Source organism: Trachinotus anak, unplaced genomic scaffold (assembly GCF_046630095.1).
Source record: "Trachinotus anak isolate AG129_WGS33_773 ecotype Australia unplaced genomic scaffold, CSIRO_AGI_Tana_v1 ptg000012l, whole genome shotgun sequence".
Lineage (NCBI taxonomy): Eukaryota > Metazoa > Chordata > Actinopteri > Carangiformes > Carangidae > Trachinotus > Trachinotus anak.
In genome coordinates this window covers 12237468-12260273 of record NW_027273863.1, presented here as the reverse complement: position 1 = coordinate 12260273, position 22806 = coordinate 12237468, and the positions used below count along the sequence as shown (strand labels likewise).

General features: G+C 39.7%; 3 protein-coding genes across 5 annotated transcripts; 1 reads left to right on the top strand and 2 right to left on the bottom strand.

The window, feature by feature from the left end:
* Window positions 1–280: 280 nt before the first annotated feature.
* On the bottom strand, window positions 281–3456 carry camk2n1a (calcium/calmodulin-dependent protein kinase II inhibitor 1a). Its single transcript, XM_071492114.1, has 2 exons — window positions 2862–3456; window positions 281–2155 (listed from the first exon to the last, which is right to left on the bottom strand). Exons 1-2 carry the CDS (start codon window positions 3028–3030, stop codon window positions 2085–2087), a joined length of 240 nt encoding a protein of 79 aa, XP_071348215.1. The 5' UTR covers window positions 3031–3456; the 3' UTR covers window positions 281–2084.
* Window positions 3457–12692: 9236 nt separating this feature from the next.
* On the bottom strand, window positions 12693–17467 carry mul2 (mitochondrial E3 ubiquitin protein ligase 2). Of its 2 annotated transcripts, none has more exons than XM_071491382.1 (6): window positions 17335–17467; window positions 15632–15785; window positions 15109–15196; window positions 14880–15000; window positions 14353–14584; window positions 12693–14226 (listed from the first exon to the last, which is right to left on the bottom strand). In XM_071491382.1, exons 2-6 carry the CDS (start codon window positions 15746–15748, stop codon window positions 13726–13728), a joined length of 1059 nt encoding a protein of 352 aa, XP_071347483.1. In that variant the 5' UTR covers window positions 15749–15785; window positions 17335–17467; the 3' UTR covers window positions 12693–13725. The 2 variants fall into 2 exon arrangements, with proteins under 2 accessions (XP_071347483.1, XP_071347484.1); XM_071491383.1 differs by lacking the exon at window positions 17335–17467 and adding an exon at window positions 16742–16822.
* On the top strand, window positions 17429–22753 carry alg3 (ALG3 alpha-1,3- mannosyltransferase). 2 transcript variants are annotated; one of them, XM_071491379.1, is made up of 9 exons: window positions 17429–17651; window positions 18429–18528; window positions 18631–18778; window positions 18943–19103; window positions 19298–19418; window positions 19535–19740; window positions 21185–21262; window positions 21434–21577; window positions 21689–22753. In XM_071491379.1, the coding sequence occupies exons 1-9, from the start codon at window positions 17471–17473 to the stop codon at window positions 21867–21869; spliced, it is 1320 nt and encodes a 439-aa protein (XP_071347480.1). In that variant the 5' UTR covers window positions 17429–17470; the 3' UTR covers window positions 21870–22753. The 2 variants fall into 2 exon arrangements, with proteins under 2 accessions (XP_071347480.1, XP_071347481.1); XM_071491380.1 differs by lacking the exon at window positions 17429–17651 and adding an exon at window positions 17679–17837.
* Window positions 22754–22806: the final 53 nt, after the last annotated feature.

Here is a 22806-nt window from a genome sequence, read left to right as displayed (position 1 = left end):
CCCACTCTTTAATTAAGGATCAGTATTTACTGTCACTGAGGTGATGGCTCTGGAGGTCTAGTCCAGACCTTCACTGATGCCTAAAGCTACACAGAAATATGTTAGGGGGGGGAGAATATTTGTTTCCACTAAAGATCTTCACTTTATTACTCATGCTTAATGTGGTGAGTTGTTTTGCTTTTCTTCTTTTCAATCAGAGAACAATAACTATGATGCTGGCCCATTGTTTGTCATCTTCCATTGAAAGTTTAGGGGACAAAAGTCATGCCAAAGAATCACATTAACATTTTCTTTCACCATTTATTAATTCACCAAATACAGTGAAAATGGCATCATAATATACAATGACTCATTCTTAGAATGTCATGACATTTTTGTTGCTTTTTTGCTTCATAAAACAATGTTTCATTATTGAAAATATTAAGGTTTCATGCACAACAAACCATATCCAGTTTCTTTAAAATAATGGTACAAAATAAACAAAATTAAAAAACAAAAACTGTAATGTCCAAAATCGGTCAAATAACAACGTGTTATTTGAGGATACTCGTAAACAGTGCAATATACTCTAAAACTGCCATTTTCTAACAAATTCATCAACGAAGCTCAAGTCACAGTATACGATTTCTTAATAATAGTTTAACATTGATGTGTGCAAAAACCCCAGACACATTCAGTTAGTCTTTAAAAAACATCCAACCTCTGATATAGAATGAGACCGGTCCACTAAAATCTTATATTCTCCTCTATGAAGCCTAGTCTCATCCTGTATATCCTCTCTGAAGTAGAAATATTTTTGTTGATGAATTGTAAGACGATAGACTAGCATATCATTTAAATAACAAATATTTAGATATAAAAATACAAATATGACTTTTGTTAAAAAGAAGCGTGCCAGGGTAAGAGTGGTGGCACCTGTGTTGGCACCGGAGTGAAAGTTCATGCAAATAGATGGAGAAAAACTTTCAATTTATAGAAGACGAAACACGAATAATTGCAAAAATTAAAATAACCAAATTATAGAAAGCATATTTTTTCCCATCAATTTCATGACTATTATTTTAAACATTTACTATAATCTCCACGTCTCTGCTGGCCTCTGTAGATATCTGAGCATTTAAAAAAGCAAAACAAAAAAGAGAAGGGGGGGGGGGGGGGGGGGGGACGATATGTGCAGGTGTAGATCAGCTACATGAAGGTGCCAGCTTGCACCTTTAACCACTGATGGGTAATGCAAGAAGAAGAATGTAGCCTGTGGTTTAGGTTTAATCTGTGACCTAATGCTGTTAAGGGCAGAAAAAACAAATGGGCTTCCACTACAGAAAATATTAACATTGCACCATCCTCGGATATATGTTTTTACACACAATGGGTCTCCTCTATTTAGTAGACTCAAGAGTTTGGTTGGTCTGTTTTTTTTTTTTTTTTAAAGCGTTAGCAGCAACAGGAATGCATTGGACCGGTGCTGAAAGGACAGCTCCCTTGAATGCACCGTCGCCGACTGAGTCAACAAAGCAAAGCCTACAGGAGGAAGAGCAAGGAGGGGGGAGGTGGGGGGGTGTTTGACAGCTTAGCCTACCTACTGTACAACTTATTGAAATAGGGCTGGGATTTAGCTTCAGCCTCCAGTTGCAGTATTTTTGTTTCTTACAGCGCTTTTGGAAAGGAAAAAAGAGATGGTCGTGAAGTAATGACAAGTTCATCCATCATTAAAGTCAGCAGAGGTTGAGATACAGAGCAGTGTCCGCCATCTCAACATCTTGCTGCGCAGCAGTAGTTAAAATCGGGATTCGTTTGAAGAATTGCCAGCAATCCCATGATAAATCTTGGTCTTTTCCAGAGTCTTTCTCTCTCTTTCTCATTCTTTCTTCATCTCTCTCTCTCTCTCTTCCTTCATTTCTCTTCATTTCTCCATTTTTCCCTCTTCGCCTTTTTTTCATTCCCTTTCATCATCATCATCATCATCATCATCCCATCCTCGCTTCGTGCTGCCGTTTTCTCCTGCAATCCTCGAACATGCACAGCCGACAAGTGCTTCAAATCGGTGATCAAAATTAAAAAAGTCTGCAAGGCATCGTTCACGTTTACACGCCGGGTGAAGACTTGTCTGTCATCCCCTTCAGGACCTCGTCTATTCGGTCGTCCTCGATGACCACTGTGGAGAGAAAAGGTTGGGAAAGGATGTTTACTGAGACCATGACAGCTGAGATACATGATGAGATTTCTCTAACATCCCTATGGGGACCGATGAGTGTGGGTTTTTATTATAGGCCAGCTCTCGATTTCTACAACGTCCACTTTTATTTGTAGCGGAGGGGACTGTGGCGCATTAAATAACCAAAACAAGTGAGAGGAAATGTGACTGTGGTGCGGTTGCAGGTGAATGAATGAATGAATTAATTAAAGCACTATTGCAAATCCACAGCGTCGGCGTATACGCGCACTGGGTGAAAACAACTCATTCCCGGTGATGGCGACGCGCCAGGCTTTTATCCTTACTCTTTAACCCCGTTGTTTGATGGGCACAACACGGGGTGTGTCCTTGCTTTAAAACCATTTTTAGTGCGTGCAAGTAAACACTTTGAAAGTCAACGATCAATGAAAATGACTATCCTATTGATGCTGTGGTGTGTTTTCAGAGCAACAAATAAGGAGAATGTAATCGATAAGACAAGATACATTTCAACAGAATTACAATAAATATCACTAAACCTAACAACACAACACACTCTCTTGAAGTATCTAGATACATGTTTGCAATATTCCTACATTTTTGTATCGCACTAACTACATCTGTTCGTGAATGAATTATGGTGACAACGTCCCTCAGTGTCAATCCTTTTATTCAAACCGTCCTTTACCTCGCTTGGCTCTGCCGATCTGTCCGAGCTTTGGGGGTCTTTTCGCCTGCGACGCAGCGAAAAAGGCGCTTGTGTCCTGCAGTCCGCAGCTAAAGGACATCTGGCTGACCTCGCTGTCCGCCCCGTAGCCGCTCATTTTCCCCTCGCTGTATGGCAGCACCTCGGACATTGTGGCACAACAGAGAAGGCTCACCAGCGTCTGGGGGTTAAAAAATAAAGTAGATAAAAGTCTTCCTCGGTGGCTACAGGCCTAATTGCTCGGTACAGCAGTAGATCCCTTTTCGTGCAAGTTGCAGCGGATGGTGGCTCTCTCCTGCCGGGGTCCTCTCTGAGTGCGACTCAGTGGAAACGAGGGGGCCAGCGTCCGAAGTCCGGGTGCTGTTGTGGCGTCTCTGTGGTCTCTCGATGTGTTGCAGCTGCAGGGAGAGACAGCGTTATATGAGTGTGTGCGAGAGAGAGAGAGAGGGAGAGAGGGAGCTGTGTTCGCCTGCGTTACTGGATGCTGTCTGGTGAGGGAAGTGGGAGATCCCGGGATCATAAAGGAAACCCAGGCAGAACGGTGAAGTCATCCATCCGGGTTTGAAGCGCGAGTGTGCGTGTGTGTGTGTGTGTGTGTGTGTGTGTGTTTTGTGGGGGGGGGGGGGGGGGGGGGGGGGGTAAATGGGACTCCGAGTGGTAGAGGAGCAAGAGGGACATCAACAGGCGAGAGATGGAATTGCTCAATACCGAAACAGCTTTTAGTCTTGCACTCTAAACCCAATTCGCTCACTCAACTTAAAAGTTTATTGGAAAAGGCTTGCACGCATGAACGTATTTATAACAAACATGGAAGTTATGAGTATGCTACACCAGACACACAATAATTGTATCACATGACCCTTGTCTGACAGGAAATTTGTATCAGTTCAACGCTTTTTTTTTTTTTTTTTTTTTTTTTAAATCACACAAAAGTTGAGCATTTAGTCCTATGTCATATTAACAGGCGCTTACCAGGTTGCTGGATGATTTTTGGTTTATTCAACACAAACAAAATATCATAACTTATTCATTTTATGTACAAAAAATATTATATTTTGGATTTTTAAAGTGAAATTAACTTTTTTTTTCATTATTCAGCTGAATCACACTAATCAAACATTAATTGGAAACAGTTTGCACACAAAACTTAAACAGTAAAATTGTTTGAGGGGCACACTGTTTAACTCTTTGTTTGTTTCTATTTTGTCAGTTAATTAAAAAAAAAAAAAAACAACAACATCAAAGTTTAGTACAGTAAAATGCACTATGAGTCTTAGGAGAGTAGAGGAATAACATGCAGTAGGACTAACTATAGGCTGTTGGATCACCCCTCTATCAGATTTGATCCCCTGGTCCATTTGTTATGGGTCGGAGGATTCCTCTGTGGATAATTCAGCTGTTTGTAGAAACATTCTGAACTTCTTGTTCCTAAGTTATAAAAGAAACAAAGAGGAGTCTCTGTTCCCAGCCACTCCAAGACATCATGAGTACTCCCAAGAGCACTTGTGAATTTTTAAAGTGACACTGCTTTCTTCTGTGTTTTTACCAGTTTTAATCCCCTAGTCTGTCTGTTATGGAGAAGTAGACACCTCTGTGGACAATTCAGCTGCCGGTAAAAACCTCCTAAACCTCTGGTTCATAAATTAGCACTTAGTTAGTTAGATTAGCAGTCTTAGCCCCAAATCCTTCCCTGATGTCCTGTGTCCGCCATACAGTGTCGGCAAAACACTAACTTTAAATGTGAAACTGCTTTCAGTGCTTCTAGTGGTTATAATCACTGGATCTTTTTTTTGGAGAGGAGGAGACCTCTGTTGATAATTCAGCTCTGGGTAAAAACCTCCTAAACTACTGACACTGAAGGAATCCAAACTGAGAGAAACTTACATCAATGGTAGTGAAGACAACAACTCCCGTTATCCCCCGCTGTCATGACGTCAGCCAATGCCTTCTTTTGTTTGATTGAGAGACGTTTTTATGTCATTTTGTTTGGATTTTACAATGATATTTTACATCATGGATGGATTGTTGTTTACAGTGAAGGTGTGGGCTTTTCTTTAGGATATCTGAAGAAAATTCCTTATTAAATTAAACCTAATTGTGAGTCTAATAAAATGGATTCATACCTAAGCATTATGTTACCTATTCTACCACATAATAGTCAAATTATAGGAGGTAAGTTCCTTCCATTATTTACTATGGGATTATTAAAATGAAGAGAACCTCATAGTGGATGATTATTTTCTGTGCTCCTCAGAACTGCAAACATAAACAGAATCTCAGGCATAGTAGTGGTGAAAAGTACCACGTTCCCTCAAATACTCTAAGCTAGAGTATTTCTATTCTATGACACTTGAACTGAAAGAGATAATGCACTTCCTCCTTTACTCCACAACCTGACAGCTATACTTACTAAGATTTTACACACAAAACACATAATACTTATGGAATATGTTGTATTGTTACAGGGTAAACTACACAAAAGTATAGAAGGTAGTTGTAAATCCAATAATATATGATATACATAAATATAACACTTTGAAAGGAACTGTCCTGTATGATGGCTACTTATGATATTTCAGTGTTTTGACTTAATGAAAACTTTGAATGTTGGACTTTTACTTGTAACAGGGTAATTTTAATGCCAGGCTTCTAGTCTGGGACAAAGACAGCAGGTACGGTCTAAAATATAAGATGCAATAAAAGATAAATTAGGTAAGGCATATGCAGATAACATTTTGTTGATCTTATGCAGGAAAATTAAAGGGGCACTCCACTTATTGTGCACATGAAGTAAAAATGCAGGTGGTTGCATTATAGGAAATATAGGATGCAGGCTTTTGAGGGTTTGACCCATGCCAAGGACTAAACCTCTCACATGACATCTCAGCCCATGCTAATTTGATTTTGATCATTCTTTCTTAAGTCTGTCTCTTGTAAGTCTGCCAAGTTAGTAAAAAGTAAAGCACTAAATCTCTAGAGTACCTCTTTAAGCATCTCAGTAGCAGGACATGCAAGGGCAATTGCGTAATTGTATGGATAAGATAAGAAAAGTAAACCAAAAAACTAAATATGCTCCTTGTTGTGTGCCAGAAGAAAATAAACGTTTCATTTCAGCACCATGGACAGAGGCAGCATCATTTATAGATTAGCAACATCTGAGATTACGTCATTCTTCCCTGCCTTCTTTTTGTTACAGCCTTTGTTACAACATCCTGTCCTCACAGCATATGGTGTGCCATAAAAAGCTAAAATAATGAACTGAGAGAAAGCCTATTACTGGACCAAACCTGTTTTAACATCTCAGGCCAGCTGACCTGTCCATAAACACAAAATAACCTTTCCTTTGAGGCAGTGTTTCCGTTTTAGCAGCCAGCTGACCAGTGAACACAACCAGCTGACGGTCTTGAGATCAGTGGTGTTGGAAAGGCTCTTGGATTTCCTGTGGGGATGAGACGTAGAGCGACTGCAGAGTTGAAACTACAGTAATTGACCTCTAGCGTGCTCTAGAAACAAAGCCCCTGTAAAACAGTTTACCAAGAAAACATCTAGCTATCATCTTTAAAAGCGTATTGAACACAAAAAGTCTATTTCCATGCAAAGTATACAGAGACTTAAATGAGGATGTTGCTACTTGTAGGTTATGGTTTTTCTCTAACGGGATCCTCACTCAACCTATAAGGCTACATGATGCATCAGAGATCATAAATCTGCCAATATATCCGAATGTAATTCCCCAGGGATGACTCACAAAACTCCTCCTGCCCAACAAACTGCAGCCTCTAGCTGTCAACAAGTGGAGCCGTTGATTCATGCAGTGGGGTTCAAGCAAGGGACAGGGATTTCACACGACGTCATCAGTCAGCGACAGAGTTAAAGGCTGTGGGGAAAAGATCTGATTTGCTGCTTCGCACGGTACCAGATGCTGCTTCATGATCACTATTTTGTGAAGAGACGTGGATGTTTTATGCCAACTGGACACTTCTCTGTCTTACCTCTTCCCCTTATAGTGCCTGGTACATAATGTTGAAACCAACATGCTTAAGTGCAAGGACTTGTCATTTGGGCCATCTCTGTTTAGTTCAATTGATCTTTCTCCGTCCACATGCTGTGAATTCTCCTCCTCTCTCCCCTTTCCTCTCTTTCTCCCTCTCTGCCTCTTTAACAGGCAGCAGCTCTTAATGATTCAGCTCACTCAATCAGTCCTATCATCTCTGACAAGGGCACCGACCCTTAAGAAATGTGTGTGTGTGTGTGTGTGTGTGTGTGTGTGCTCTTGAAGCACTGCTTCCAATTACAAATGAATCACCGTGCTGAGTCACTCACCCCCTTCCCATCTCTACCCTCAGGCAGACCAAGCTCTGCTGAACTTACACACACATTGTGTATATACACACTATGTTCCTGCATGAGGAACACTAGCTGAGGAAAAACACAGATAACAAGCCTAGAGCTACGAGCCAGAATCAATTCCCTGTGTATCAGCTCTTAGGATTTGTGTAAGTGAGAAAGAGCAGGTATATATTTCAGGAAAACTAAAAATGCAACTGAGAGGATAAGCAGAAGGAGGACAGAGAGAGAGACAGCATCTGCAGTCACGGACCAAATGAAAGTAGTGTGTGTATCTGCTCTCCTCGTCATGAAGATTAATGCTGTTTGTTTTCCTGCATAAACATCCTCCAAAAGATTGTGGGAACACTGGCAGAGCTCCGGCCCGTGGATCAGTGAGCACACAGCTGAGATAGTAATGCTCACAGCTGTAGTCTGCAGCATGCTGAGGTTACACCTCTTTCACATGGGAGGTCAAAGCTGCGATTAGGGGTGAATATTTTGTGTTATTTCATGCCATGTTGGTGAGGTCTGTGTGGTTTTAAACTTTTCACCAAATTCTGTTCAAGTATCAGCATGTCTTGAGAGATAGTAAATGTTTGTGTCAGCTAAAAAAAACATATTTTGTGACTTACCACTGGTGCAGTAGTCAGTGTTGGAGAGAAGGTGCATTTACTCAACTATCCTACTTCAATACAGCCGTAACTATACACTTAAGTGAACAGTTATCATTTAAGCTACCTAAATGCATACAAACAGTTAACATTAGCTTCAACCCAAGCAGTCACAACATTACAAATCTGCTAACATATTATATCAGTAGTAATTATCCAACAATATAATAATATATGTTGCAGGATCATTCTGTTTTTTCTGAGTTGTTGCCAAAATGTCTATACTTTTACTAAATTGTGAAGGCAGGATTTTTACTAGTAGTATTTTCAGGTTTTTAAAGTCTCTTAAAACAAAACAATGTATACTTGCAAGCCATTTTCTACAGGTAAACCAAAGACATTTTTTTTCTCTGGATCATCCAGAGTAACATGGGCATAAATTGTGGAAAGATGTGTAGTCTCTGAAGTTCTGTATGTTATGTTATGTGAATTTATGGATTTGGTATGTTTAGCTAGGAGTCCCCTGGTCAAAAAGATTTAATGGCCTTAGCCAGAAGGCTCTAGGGCAAAAAGATTTAGGGGTTGTGTCTAGGGGTTTCTAGGTCAAAAGGTCTAGGTGTGGATGAGAGACTGAAGACTCACCCATCTTATGTAAGGAAGCCCTTTTTCTGTAATTTAGGAACCATATGTTTTACCTTAGGTTCACGAAAACAACCAGCCTATATAGACGGGGAGTTAGAGCAGTTATTCAGAGGAGATTCACATTGGCTTCGACTCCTCTCTCAGGCAGTCTCGAGTGCTTCATTTGATGCTGGACTTCTTTGTAACAAACCTCTTTATATACAAGCAAGACGGTGTCAGCGGAGTTTTCTTCATCATCATCACATCATCGCTATTTAAGAAACAACGGATGTTTCACTAGTTAATTTTTAAATGTAATTTGCACAATCAAAAGTCCATTCACATATTGTATTGGGATCGAAACAGAAATCTCAGAAGTGGGTTTTTGCCATTTGGTTATCTGTGTCCATTTGTCCTTTGACTTCTAATGAGCACAAAGGGTACAATAGTAAAAAAAAAAAAAAGAATATAATTCGCTACCTGCTACAGTTTGGAACCAAACAGGTATAATCTGCTCAAAGTGAAAAGCCAAACAAAAAAAATGAAATATTGGACCACTGTGTATTTCCCTCTGACACCATCCCTGTCTCCCTCTCCTAAGGGAGGGAGCACTCAGTTTGTTGATGAGAGGAGAAGCACTGCAGTCACACTACCGTTAGAAAGTAGGTCACTTATCCCACGTTTCACTGCATGCCCAAAGCAGATGGGTGACAGTGGTAATTGGCAGCAGGGACTATAGCACGCTGTGATGGCTCTCTCTCCTGAGATACCGCATCTCTACCCTTCCCCCTGCTGTCTGTTGGAGTCTCTGCTAATGCCTGACTGCCAAAGTAAAAAAAAAAAAAGCCCCTTCACCCCACCCCTACCTACAGGGAACACAAGCACATAAGGTCATGGTGTGCCAGGATTTCAAAGATTTATCAAAAACTTTTTCTGCAGAACTGGAGCTATGCCATTTTCATTTTACACTCTATTGTTTGCTAAACACAGAATTTTGTTCCATCTGCTGTGGTTTGGCTGGACTATGACAATTTTTGGATGCAAGACTTTAACACACAAAATCATGGCAGTTCACACCAAACAAACAAACAACAGAATAGGATAAACCGCATTTGTACATTTAGTACCACCAAAATTATGCCAATATTTATATTCTCACGTGCTCACAATGACAATGTTAACATGCTCATGTTTAGCAGGTATAATGCTTATCAATCCTCATCTCAGTTTAGCATTTTAGCATGCAGATAATTGCTAATTAGCACTGAACACAAAAGACTAAGTAGCTGTGGCTGATGGGAATGTCATTAGTTTTGCAGATGTATGGTCATCATGGACAGTTGAAATGTCAGGAAAGTCACCAAAGGTTGAACACGAATGCCTGTTCCAAATTTTATGGCAATCCACCTAATAGCTGCTGAGATATTTCACTAAAAACAAAAAAATGTCAGTCTCATTATAGCACTAGAGGAACCATCAGGGGATGATAAAATCAGTAAGATTCATCCCCTGGGGATCACAAGTGTCTTTACAAAATTTCATGATCATCCATTGAATAGTGGAGACATTTCAGTCTGGACCAAAGTGGTGTGGAACAACAACAGACTGACGTTTCCTTCTCTAAAAACTTCACTGATGATATTGAAAGTCATGATCATTACTAGCCAAGCTAATGCTGCCATCAAATCCCTAGATTTGAAACTGATAAATAAGGTTTCACCTAAATGAAACCACCACTGTCTGCACCCTCATCATTACAAATCAGGGTCTCCAGCCATGAAGCACGGCCAATTAGAGAATAATCACATCATTTAAATTGTCTGTCAGCTATCAGAATGAATTAAACAGGATCTCATGGCGTACATTAATTGCATCTAACCATCCACGGGAATCAGTGTCCTTCTTCGCTGTCAGTCAGTACAGTACTTCATTGTGAAGAAAGGTGGACACCTAGTGGTAGAAGCAGCAACTATTGATTAGAATTCAGATTGAAAGGAGCCTAAATGATCATTCTTGAACTATTTTCTCAATCTAACAGTGACAATGACGAAGTGAGGAGGAAAATCACTTCCCTTTCTAAGCTTTTATCTCTGTGTGAACTGTACACAACATAAAATATGTAATTATAAATTAGTTGGTCTAATTACTCTAACTTTTATAGCATTCACTCTCTTCAAAGAACGGTTTGGAGTGAGTGGCCCATCTTTTGCTGTAATGTCTCTTTATCCTTTCAATTACTCAGTTAGACTGGAAGGAACAAATCAAATGTCGCTGTGTTTTTTTCCATGCCCTCAGAGGTCTGCGAGCGCTACCGGAATAGTCTGTTCCCCGAGAGCCACAGCTGCTGTTCTGCTGAGAGAGCTCATGAAGAATTTTTCAAAGTGAACCCTTATGACCGCTGAGGAAGATTTATGGGATCCTGTGTCACCCACCTGCTCCTTTTACACACCCACTCAGGCCCAATGCCCCACTCTTCACCTTGCACCGCCCCCTCTACCTCCCCGAACCCACAGACCCACACACACACACACACACACACACACACACACACACATAGGCGCCTATTGGTTTTTTCCCTTTCTGTACTACAGCTTTTCATCTATCCGCTGTTCTCAACATCTTCTGACTGCTTGTTAGAGATGACAGAAATAGTGTGCTTGATGACTCACTGCACAGTAACTCTTTTCAGACACCAGGTGCTGTCAAGAGGCATATTTGCCTATGGAAAAAAAAACAAAAACAAAAAAAAAACATCATGAATTCATATCATCTTGAGAGTCCTGTGAAGCACGTGCATCTATTCAGACATGAACTACCTTCCAAATGTTTAGGAGAAGCAGTAGCTCTTTGATGTAACAGCTGTTGTTCAGAGACGCAGGCAGGCAGTACACCATGTCTTGAGCTATATAAGATGATCTGCACATAAAGAATGAGCATAACAGTTTGACATGTCAGCCTCATACAGATCTGTATCCTTACTACAGTCCGAGGCCAAAAACTGCCTACGCCTCTGCTTCAGATGTGGATGCAGTGCACATTTTCTTTTCCAGGATAACCAGGTCTATTTGAAGATGAAGCTACGTTTCATGTTAATAATCACATTCGAGATTTGTAAGGGATTATATACATGTAGAATTTAGGTTTGCCCAGAAGAAATTATGTGATAAAATGCTTTTTGCTACAATTCTAAAAATCAAATACGATAGATACAGAACAATTCTCCAACTATCATTAAGTGAAGTGAGTGACATTTTTACAGTGGCAAGAAAAAATAAGTAAAACCTTTGGAATTATGTACATTTCTGTATAAATTTGTCTTAATATGTGGTCAGATCCTCACACAGTACATGACATTAACTAAAGCTGAGAAGATGCGAACCTTGCCTCGCAAAACAGATCTCAGGACACTTCGGATCAAGAATTGTTGATTTGCATTAAGCTGAAAGGGTTACAAAGTCATCCCAAAGAGATAAATATATATTCATCAATCCTCGGTTAGACGAACTGTCTAGATGACTTAGTTCTGTGGTAACTCTCCTTAGAAGTGGGCAACCAGCTAAGACAACACCATAAGTACAATGCAGAATGATCAGTAATGTAACATAAACCCTCAGAGTAACAGCTAAAGGCTTAAAGTAAATATTGAAGCTGGCTAACATCTCTGCTCATGAGTCTACCATATGCAGATCATGGTGCATGGTAGCATGGAGCGTGGTGTCAATGGCAGGAAACAGGGGAGGAAGCCGCTGCTCATTTGTGCCTGAAGTTTGTTAAAGAGGAGATTGACACTTGACAACACTACTGAGGAAATGGTTTATGGACCGATGAAACTAAGGTTGAATTGTGCAGGAAGAACATACAGCACTATGTATGGTGTAAAAGGCACACCATCATAAAAACATTTGCTGATGCTCAGTAGAAGCTCTGTGATGTAGCGGGACAATGACCCTGAACATTAAAGTAAATCTATATGTAAATATACAAAACTTCAAAGAAAATCCATGTTTTGGAGTGGGCCAGTCAATGCCCAGACCTTAACCCAGTAGAGATGCTGTGGAATGACCTGAAAATAACTGCTAACACCAGACATCCTAAAAATATGTCTGAGCTGAAGCAGCTCTCAAAGAAAGAATGGTCCAAACTTCCTCTTGAACACTGTGCAGGTCTAATCAGCAGCTACTGGAAAAGCTTGTTTGAGGTTATTTCTGTCAAAGGAGGGTTGACCAGTTACTAAATCTAAGGGTTCACTTACTCATGCTTAACATGTTTATTCAATAAAGACCTGAAAGATTATAAAAAGCAAGGTTGAGATCTTTACAAACTGAACGTTTTAACATGCTTAGCATCTACATTAGAGAGGAGGAACTTGCTGCTACAGGGTTAATAGAGTTTTATAACTGCTCCATTGCTCAAACACAAAAAAAAGTGGTTGAGCAAATTAGCAACCCAGATTTTTTTCATTTTCAAACTTGTAGTCTTCAAACCCAACACTGACTCAAATGACATCACTTGAGGACATTTATCCTACTTCATGTAACTCTGCCTGGAGCCACACCAACTTACTACATGTGTTTAACATATGTAGTAATACTCCTATAAATAGACTTTGACGTATACCAATGGGGGAATTTCCCTTTAAGTCAGTTGACATTAGAGTCTCTAATACATCCATACATCCATTCACAAATACATTTTAAAGAGTGATGCTTTACTGAATTTGTTTCAGCAAACCAACACTCTACCCAGTCGTGCCTGTCAGTGGTGCATTAATTACACATTAACACTAAAGCTACATCTTGGCACTAGATGTAGCTTTGTTTCAGGAACTTCCTGTCTCCTAACTCAAATATGTATGCTGAAACAAAAGCTTAGCTCCTTATGACCAGATTTAATTTATTCATTACAATCGCTCTGAGACCACAGCAGCCATATAAATTATCAGAATAAGGCACATAACAAACATGTAGGAAAATAAACATTTCTATTGCATGTATTTACACCAAATTACTTGATTTTCTTGTATTTGTAACCATTTCAGATAAAACTACTCACTGATTCACTTCATTCTGTAGTGAACAAAAGCTTTGCACAATATCCCTATAATTCACATTTTATCAATACATACAGTACATACATACAGTTCTTAAAAGAAAATCAATGTTCTTGGCAGTAATTTTGCCCTTTTTATTTAGGTGTAAGTGCGCATTTAGACCTTTGAGGTGTAAAGCTGGTACAGTTTGTATGGTGATTAAGTTCCAATGAGGTCATATGGTTTCACAGGTGCCTCAGACATGGAAGAGTGGCACCACTCTGTTGATATTCTGTCTACAAATGGGGCATAGGCGCTGTGGAAGGGCCCGGTAGCAGCTGTGACAGCAGCACACATGCCCACAGTCCAGCAGAATACAGTCACGTGGCTGACAGAGGCAAATCACACAGGCATTCTCTATGTGATTCTCGTCCATGTCTTGAAGGCCTTCGGGGTCCACTACAGAAGCAGGCGCTCTTCGGGCTTCATGTTCCCTCCTCAACTGCTCCCACTCCCGTCGAACCTTTAAGTGGTTGTAGTACCGTCGACCGACCCAGAGGAGGATCGCTGCCCCGGCCAAAGCTGAGGCAACAGCCAGTGCCTTCCACCAAAAAGCTATATTCTCTAGATCGTGTCGCAGGCTGTCGGAGTCCATGATGCTCAAGAAGTACTGTGCACTGTTAGAAGGGGGTCGAAGATTCAGGGTGCCATCTGTGTCCAGTATCAACTCACCTACACCTGTGAGAGTTGCACCCACCTGGAAAAAAAGAGGAATATTTATATAAATCTATCATGAAGAACAATATTGTTTTCTGAATTGAATAATAAACTAATTACTGAGTTATAAAAGTTAACAATATTAGTATCTCATCCAACAACTGACTTTGAGCATTTCCTCGGTCTCCAGTTGCCCTTTAAGCTTCTCCCCGCTGAAGTATTGTCCTACGATATCACCCAAGGTGTAATTGACCTGGTGAAACTTCTCATGGGTAATCTCCATGTGCAGTCCGGTGGCCTGCAAAGGGCACAGGACTCTGACTGCGGTCTCATCTGATCCCACTAACACAAAGGGAACTGAATTCACTCTTTGGTGCATGACTTGCTCTCTGTCTATCCTGTAATAGGTAGAGATAAGCACAATGGGTCTTTTTAGCCAACAAATATGATGATACAGACAAAAGATCAAAGATAAAATTAAGTGTTATCACTTGAATAATCTGAGATTGGGCTAACAGAAAGAATGGATTTGGAATGGAATGGAACAGGGTGGTGAAATTTGAAAGCCGTGAGCATTTACAATGAATAAAGTTTTTTGCATGTGGAAAATATCTAGGCACATTTCAAAAAAAGAAGTGATCATGAGAGTCATCATGGGATCATAATGCTGCACTGTCTTGATATAGTGCTCACCAACTGCCTGAAAGGCTGTTCCACACAAGCCTGTGTTCTCTCAATATGAATTTCTGCAACACTCCGGCAATTTCTTTTTGGAAGTGACTTCTCAGAGGCTCGCCCACTGGTTGCACAACACCTACAAAAATACACAGATAACAGAGAATAAGAGGTGGAGAAAGTATACACATCATCATATAAATATGGATCAACTCCCATCTGTATCAAACAGTGAGACCCTGATTACCCTCAATGACAGCGTACTGCAGACATGCTCCTGGAGTTGCTTTCAAAATATCTCTGAGTTTCTCATCTATGGTGAAGTGTGGAGCATCCTGACAACACAAGACAAACACTGTTTATTGTGCAGCATTCAAACTGTAATAAACAGGCTTCAGCTTTCTGTCACACAAATTTTGTTTGTTTTTTGTTTTTGTATTTTTTTTTCTTGTCCTCTAAAAAAACTATTAACTTTGTTACAGTGGCTGCAGTTAGACACTGCTTCAGCCACAAGTCTAATACTTTAAGTTGGTAACAACTGGCCTAGAAGAGTGGCCTTCTCTGTAAACACAGTTCAGAGGCATTAGCAGTGTTGATCTACCTAAAGAGGATTTCAAGCAGAATGTGAAAGCTGAAGGTTGTTAACACAGTTTCACAGCTATTCCCAATCCTACCTATGGTTTAGACAGCATAACAAACAGAAAATCATCCATTTGCAAAATACAAAGTTACGTAAAAATTATGTTCATTACAAATGATCCACAACTAACATCAAGTTTATCTACTGTCGTCCGGCTCTTCCTGTAGAGATAGTAGCAGATGCCCGAGAAAGCGAGGCTGGCCCCAAGACACACTGCCTCTGTAATCGACACAGAAAATCCTTCCATTGCCTCTGGGTCTCTTGTCACTGCTCTAGGAGCAAACCTGCACAAACACATGATATGTGAGAATGTCAATAAATCAACTGTCACACTTTTCAATGTGTGTGGAATTAAGTATTTAATGACATAAACTCTGCATTACATTACATTCTTTTGAAATAATGAGGAATATAAGTTTGCATTCACGATGACAAAATGTGTGTGTTGCTGTGCTCAATGCTGTGACATCAGTTCATGACGCTTTTATTTGTTTATCATCAACCTCATTTTAAGTCAGTAAAATAACTTGCAACTTATTGTGAGAAATATGCAGGCTCACTGACTCATGATCTATACCTCACATGACCTATTTATTGTCAAGAGGCATAAGCAATGACATCAAACACTGCAAGATGTAAACAATATAAATAGCTTAATAATAATTATCATTATTGATTAATCAGCTGACTAGTTCCTCGATTAAATCAGATCTGTAAAACATCTGGAAACAATGAAAATCCCCATCAAAATTTTCTGTAGTACAAGATGATGTTATTAAATGTCAGTATTTATAAGTCACATATTGTCAAATTACAACTTACACAATGTAAGACCAAGAAAAGCAGCAATGTCATTTGAGAAGCTGGAAGAAGAGAATGTTTGGCATGTTTTCCTTTAAAAAAAATTGCTTAAATTATTCAGATTGTCAACATAGTCTCTGATTAATTTTCTTTTGATCAACAAATCGACTACGTATTGCAGCTTTAGCAATGTTAAATATGAATCTAGACGTAAGTGATGTGTCAATTTTTGAGATTCAGCTGGGTGTTATGGATCTTGCCTCAGTTTACAGCTTACATTTATGAATTTGTTTACTTTGAAAATGATGTATTGTGGATTGAGAGGGACTGCTAAAAAATACATCAATATTCAAATAGTTGGTACAGAGGATTCCGGAAATACCAATAAAATCAAGTTGCTTAACAAACCAGATTTTTTCAAAGAAAGCCAAATACTTACGTAATGAATGCAATGCCAGTACAGGAGAGGCACAAACTGGGGTTATGATTTGGTCATGTACAAGTTAAAGGGTTGCTTGCATACAGATAAAACTGCCATGATAAACCCGACAAGTGAAAGTAAAAGAACGACAAAGTAGGAAACACTGGCTACTCTTCATCACTAGGACATTATTTTTAACTGCAAACTTCATCTAGCTGGTTAGAATTTAGCATTTGTCTTTCTGGCAAAGCAGCGGTCACAGCATAAAGTCGATGACACTAATTTAAAAAATAGGAGAACAATATGCAGGCAGTCCATTTTCATTATTATTTTTAAAATGTTGGTTAGCTAATGTTAGCTGCTAGCAGGCTAACGTTGCTATGGTAGCACCAGCAGTGACCTTTTCATATACAGTCTATGGCAGTGACCCCAAATATTTTTGTCTTTTAAAAAAAACTATCGTTAGCATTTTCCAGTGCTAGCACAGCGCCGTGGAGTTAGGTCTGACTATACAGGATTAAACGTTAGCTAACAATAATGAGCAACTATAATTCATGCATAAAACTACATATGTCTTATTGATCAAGTAAATAATAAGTGTGTTTTCTTACCTGAGAAGAGAAACGTCTCAACTTGACACTTCGATTGATCCGTGTTGTCCATGTCATATGACGTAGGTTACGTCATGTGACGAAGTCGGCGCATGTCATTTACGGCCTCTCTCCACGTCGCCTGTGCACCGCAGAGATGGCAGGAGGTGTGCGGAGAAAGTCTCCCGGTTCCCCGTCCCCTCTGTGGGGGAAGCTGCACACACTGTGGCAGGACAAATATTTGGTCCTGTTCAAGACGGAATACACATTACTGGTCGTTTCAGTTTTGTGGTTCCTAGAGATCGGGATCAATGTGTGGGTCATACAAAAAGTAGCATGTAAGTAGCTGCGCGGCTAGTTAGCATGCTATTGTCTTTTGTCATTTTTCTGAACGTACCTCGGCGCTAAGTAGCTAGCGTTAGCAAACCCTCTAACTTACCGTGCCACCTGTCAAAGGGAATTTACTGTCCTTGCATGACCACCTACACTCGTCTGCTCTGTCCCAGTTTTTAAACTTAATGCAGGTAAAGATGTGATTTTAATGACAGTTATGTAAACTTCTAGGGACATGTTAATAACTGCTCCCTGATAATGTAACCCATATATTTAAACATTACTGTGTCATCTATGTCATTGTTTGTTTTGACAGCTCCACTTATTTGTTTAATGTAGGGCTGCAACAATAAGTATTAACAACGAATCCATTATCAGTTAAATCTTTTTACTAGTTTTTTTTTTATTATTGTTGTTTTGATTAATCAAGTAAATGTTTAATCTATGAAGGTACAGAAAAAAGTGAAAAATGCCTATCAGAATTTTTCAAAGCCCATATTAGGTATTTATTTTTCTTGGTTTGTCCTACCAAGAGTCCAAAACCTAAAACTGTTCAATTTATCATTATATAAAACATAGAAAACCAGCAAATACTCAATACTGCTCACTACTTTGACAATTAATCAATCAATCACACCACTTTTGGTCCAGAGAAGTTGTGGTTGACTTTTGTCATTGTTTTAAAAAATGTGTGGACAAAGGTATTAAAATTATAATCATGATTATTGAGTAATTATGAAACCCACCTAATTGTTCCTGATTGCATGATTATATCCTTGCAGACACTGAGATAGACTGGAAAGCCTACATGGATGAAGTAGAGGGTGTCATCAATGGTACCTATGACTACACACAGCTTAAAGGAGACACAGGCCCCTTGGTGTAAGTTTCAAATGTCTGCAATGCTGTGGGTCTCCCCATCCTGTAGTCAGATGTAATTTTGGATACAGGCCTCTGGGATAAATGAGCACCTCGTTGTTGCAGGTACCCGGCTGGCTTTGTCTACATCTTCACAGCTCTGTATTACATCACCAGCCACGGGGTGAACATCCGTCTGGGCCAGTACATTTTTGCTATTTTCTACCTCATCACGCTGCTGCTCGTCTTCAGGATATACTACCGCACTAAGAAGGTCAGTCTGTGGTTGTGTGACAGAAGCCTTGATTTATCAAGCAACAGTATGAATTTTTGCTGCTATACAGCACTGAGTTGAAGTTTTTTTTATTAAAGCTCATGTAGCCAGGGGTTTGGTGTGAGACTGATGATTAATGATAATATTTATTCCCTTTTTTCCAGGTTCCTCCCTATGTCTTCTTCTTTGTGTGTTGTGCTTCCTATCGGATCCACTCCATCTTTGTGCTGCGTCTCTTCAATGACCCAGTGGCCATGATGCTGCTGTTTGCAGCTGTCAACCTCTTTATGGATGGATACTGGACACTGGGCTGTGGCCTCTACAGGCAAGTGTAGACCTTTAATGCAGCTTCTTATCTGTCTCTCTGTCTAATATCTCTCCCTCTGTTAATGAAGAGTAATATGTATACAGAATCAGATGTCATGTGTTTCTTTGCAAGTCTTTATATAGTATCATTGTGAATTTTTGTCCTGTGTCACATGATGAAATTACAACTCAGTCTTCCTCTCTTTCTGACAGTTTAGCAGTGTCTGTGAAAATGAACGTGCTTCTTTTTGCCCCTGGGCTACTTTTCCTCCTCCTCTCCGAGTTTGGTCTGATCAGGACAATCCCAAAACTTTCACTGTGCGCAGGTATACAGGTAAATGTTCCATATAACATAAAAATAGGCACCATGTCACTGGCATATCTAAATATATGTTAATGTGTTTAATGTTCCCAACATAATCTCTAAACGAATCTGTCTTGATATCACAGCTTTTGCTTGGCCTCCCGTTCCTCCTGGACAATCCCATTGGTTATGTGAGCCGGGCTTTTGATCTTGGCCGTCAGTTCATGTTCAAGTGGACAGTCAACTGGCGCTTTCTGCCAGAATGGCTCTTCTTGAATCGCTATTTTCACTTAGTCCTACTGGCTGCCCACCTGCTCACCCTGCTGCTCTTTGCTTTCCGCCGGTGGAAGAGGTGAGACAGACTTTCACTGTGCCAAGTTCACTGTTGGCATTATACTTAGAGATGAGCTGGAATAAGACAGGGCTTAAAATTGTGCCAGTTTGTGTTCCACAGCACCACAGGCGTTGGCTCAGTAAGTATTTGATGTCATGGACCCTGATGCAGGGTTTCCAGATATACAGAAGAAGTGCAAGGCTTGTGTGTGTATGTATATTCAGCTAGAGCTTCCTGTCTGTTATGTATTGACAGCACTGTTTTGCTTGCGACTGTATTGACTGCATGTCATTATGACTGCAGACAATCCAACAAGCTGTGATGTAGAGAATAGATCTTAGCAGCAAGTAAATCCATGAAGGATGTGACCTTTATAGAAACAGGTTATCATAAATATATTAGCTGCTAATTTAGATGCAAACCTATATCTGTATTATGGTAAAACCCTTGAGGAGTATAAAAGTACAGATGCATTTTGATATTTCACATCACGGTAAACAGATTATTTTATCTGTGAGGAAAATGTAGTCCTTGGCTGCAGAGCAATAATGTAATATGATATAAACTGTTGTGACTATTTTGGGTTTATTAGTGGGAAAACATGTGCTCAAATAAGAGTCAGTTTTTAGCTTGTGAAATGATTTTCAGAAATAATTTCAAAGCTCGTGGTTTTAAATCAGCCTTTGCAAAACTGTCAGAGGAATTCAAGTTTGTGGATGTGCAGGAAAGATTTGTAGTTGTTGAAAGTGAAATTTATGCACAAATGTATCACTGGTAAGGTTACATAAAGAATGAAATAAAATAACTTTTGTGAAAATCTTACGTAGAGGAAGCAGAAAGTCACATGTGAAACTCAGCATATAAAATTCCTACACTGTGTGTGACACTGAAGTTACACATGCTCAGACGCATTCAAGTTAAAAGTACAAATTCTGGCACTGATTTTTATCTATAAAAGCAGCTGCAAATTTTTAACTTGTAACTTAAATATGTGTGTGTCTGTGTGCACGTGCAACTCAAGTGTCACACATGGCGTGGCAACTCGCTGGGTTTCATGCGTTGTGTCAGTTTTGAATCTTTGTCCTTGTGTAATTTGATCATTCACAATTTCTGCACAAATCTTATTTTGACATTCTCAACTACAACATATTTTTAAAAACTTGGTTTACTGGTTTACAAAGGGTCTCATGCAGCCACCAGCTGTGAAATTATTTTTGCATATCATTTCACAAGCTCAAAATCCTTCTGACCCATATTTGAGCCCATGGATAAAGGGCAGATTTCACTACAGCATCCCTACAAGGCTGCATTTGTATATTTATATAATTTTTTTTATTACATTTTTTAAATTATATTTTTATAACTGAGGAAGGCATTAATGCTACATTATTTACATTTTAGTCGTAAACATGGAATTAACAAAACGTTTTTGTGAAAACTCCCTCATGTTTTTTCTTACCAGGCCGGGAGAAAGCATCTTCGAACTCCTCAAGGAGCCTGGAAAGAGGAAAGTCCCTCCTCAGAAGAACACTGTGGATCATATCCTTCTGTCCCATTCGAATATATTCCTGTCTATAGAATATCATTTCTTAAAGGACACTGCATTAGCAGCACTATTACTAGGTGTGAAATGTGTGTATGATATTGGCCAGAGAACGAATTAATTATAGTTTTCACTGGCTTCTGTGTCAGACCTTAACAGAAAAACACAGATAGTACTGATTCTCTTCACATCTAACTTCATTGGCATGTGCTTCAGTCGCTCGTTGCACTACCAGTTCTATGTCTGGTACTTCCACACGCTGCCTTACCTGCTCTGGAGTGGAGGAGTCAAGAAGCTGGCCCATCTGCTCAGGTAAGAGGAAAGCTAAATACTAAAGTACAACTTCCACTCTAGACAAGTTTTAAAAGATCACCGAACACTCAGCCACATGTTAATGTTATATTGTTTACTCCTTGTGTCCAGGGTCCTGATCTTGGGTTTGATTGAGCTCTCATGGAACACTTACCCCTCCACTAACAGCAGCTCAGCTGCCCTCCACGTCTGCCACTTCATCATCCTCCTCTGTCTGTGGCTGGCGCTGCCCCTGCCTTCAGCCCCAGCAGAAACACAACAAAACACACCCGTCAAGGACAAACGCCAGTGAGCCACAGCATGATCTGACCAGACGTCGTACTCGGTCAAGTCAGCTGCCGAACAGCCTCCGTCCTCCTCCTCTCTTTGATCCTCAAACACTGGTGCAGAGGGAGGTCACTGGGGTAGACTGTTAATACGTGAATAAAAGGAGCCACTTGATGTTTCTCATCTCAGCTAACTGCTAAAAGTGAAGGAAGTCAATGTGTGGGTGAAGTCTGCAGACAGATACCTACATGAGGAAATGGGATGTAGTCATCCCTTGCAGTTGAAGAGATGAAAAGAGGAAGAAAATACGGATTCTCAGGTTTCATTTTCAAACACATAATAGGAGGAGTGGTGTACAGTGCTAGGAGAAAATTGTGAATGTTTTTCTGTGTGGAAAGAATTTGTTACATAGGCTATATTTCTACTTAGTATGTTAAAATTACAGTCTGCCCATAGTTCATCTGGCCTCACCATTATTTCTTGTTTGATATTCTGACGTTTGTCCAAAGTCATTTACAGGTGCACAAATGATCTTGTACATTGTATTAAGGAAGGAGTATGTTCAAGAATGTCATCAATGTCCCAGACAGCTTTAACTTAAAGCAAAGCTTTAAATTATAATTGCATATCAGACCTAAGCTTGTGGCACTTGCAACAGTAATTTCAGTATTCTCCACTACAAGGCCAAAGCTTTCTCTCTCCAGTACTTATATAATGTTACACAAATGTGTAAAACTAAACTGTAGACAATCACAGGTATTTATCTGATTTATTACATAATTGATTCATCCTTAGTTGTGAGTGGCTCCCCACACTCATCATCACATAAGTAGATTTAATGTGAAAAATATGCAGTAGATTGAAACGGCAAAAGTGTAACATTTTATATTAAACAGAGATGCTACTTAACCTTTGTTTCTTCTTTTTGAACACATAGTGTAGTTACACATTACAACAAATGG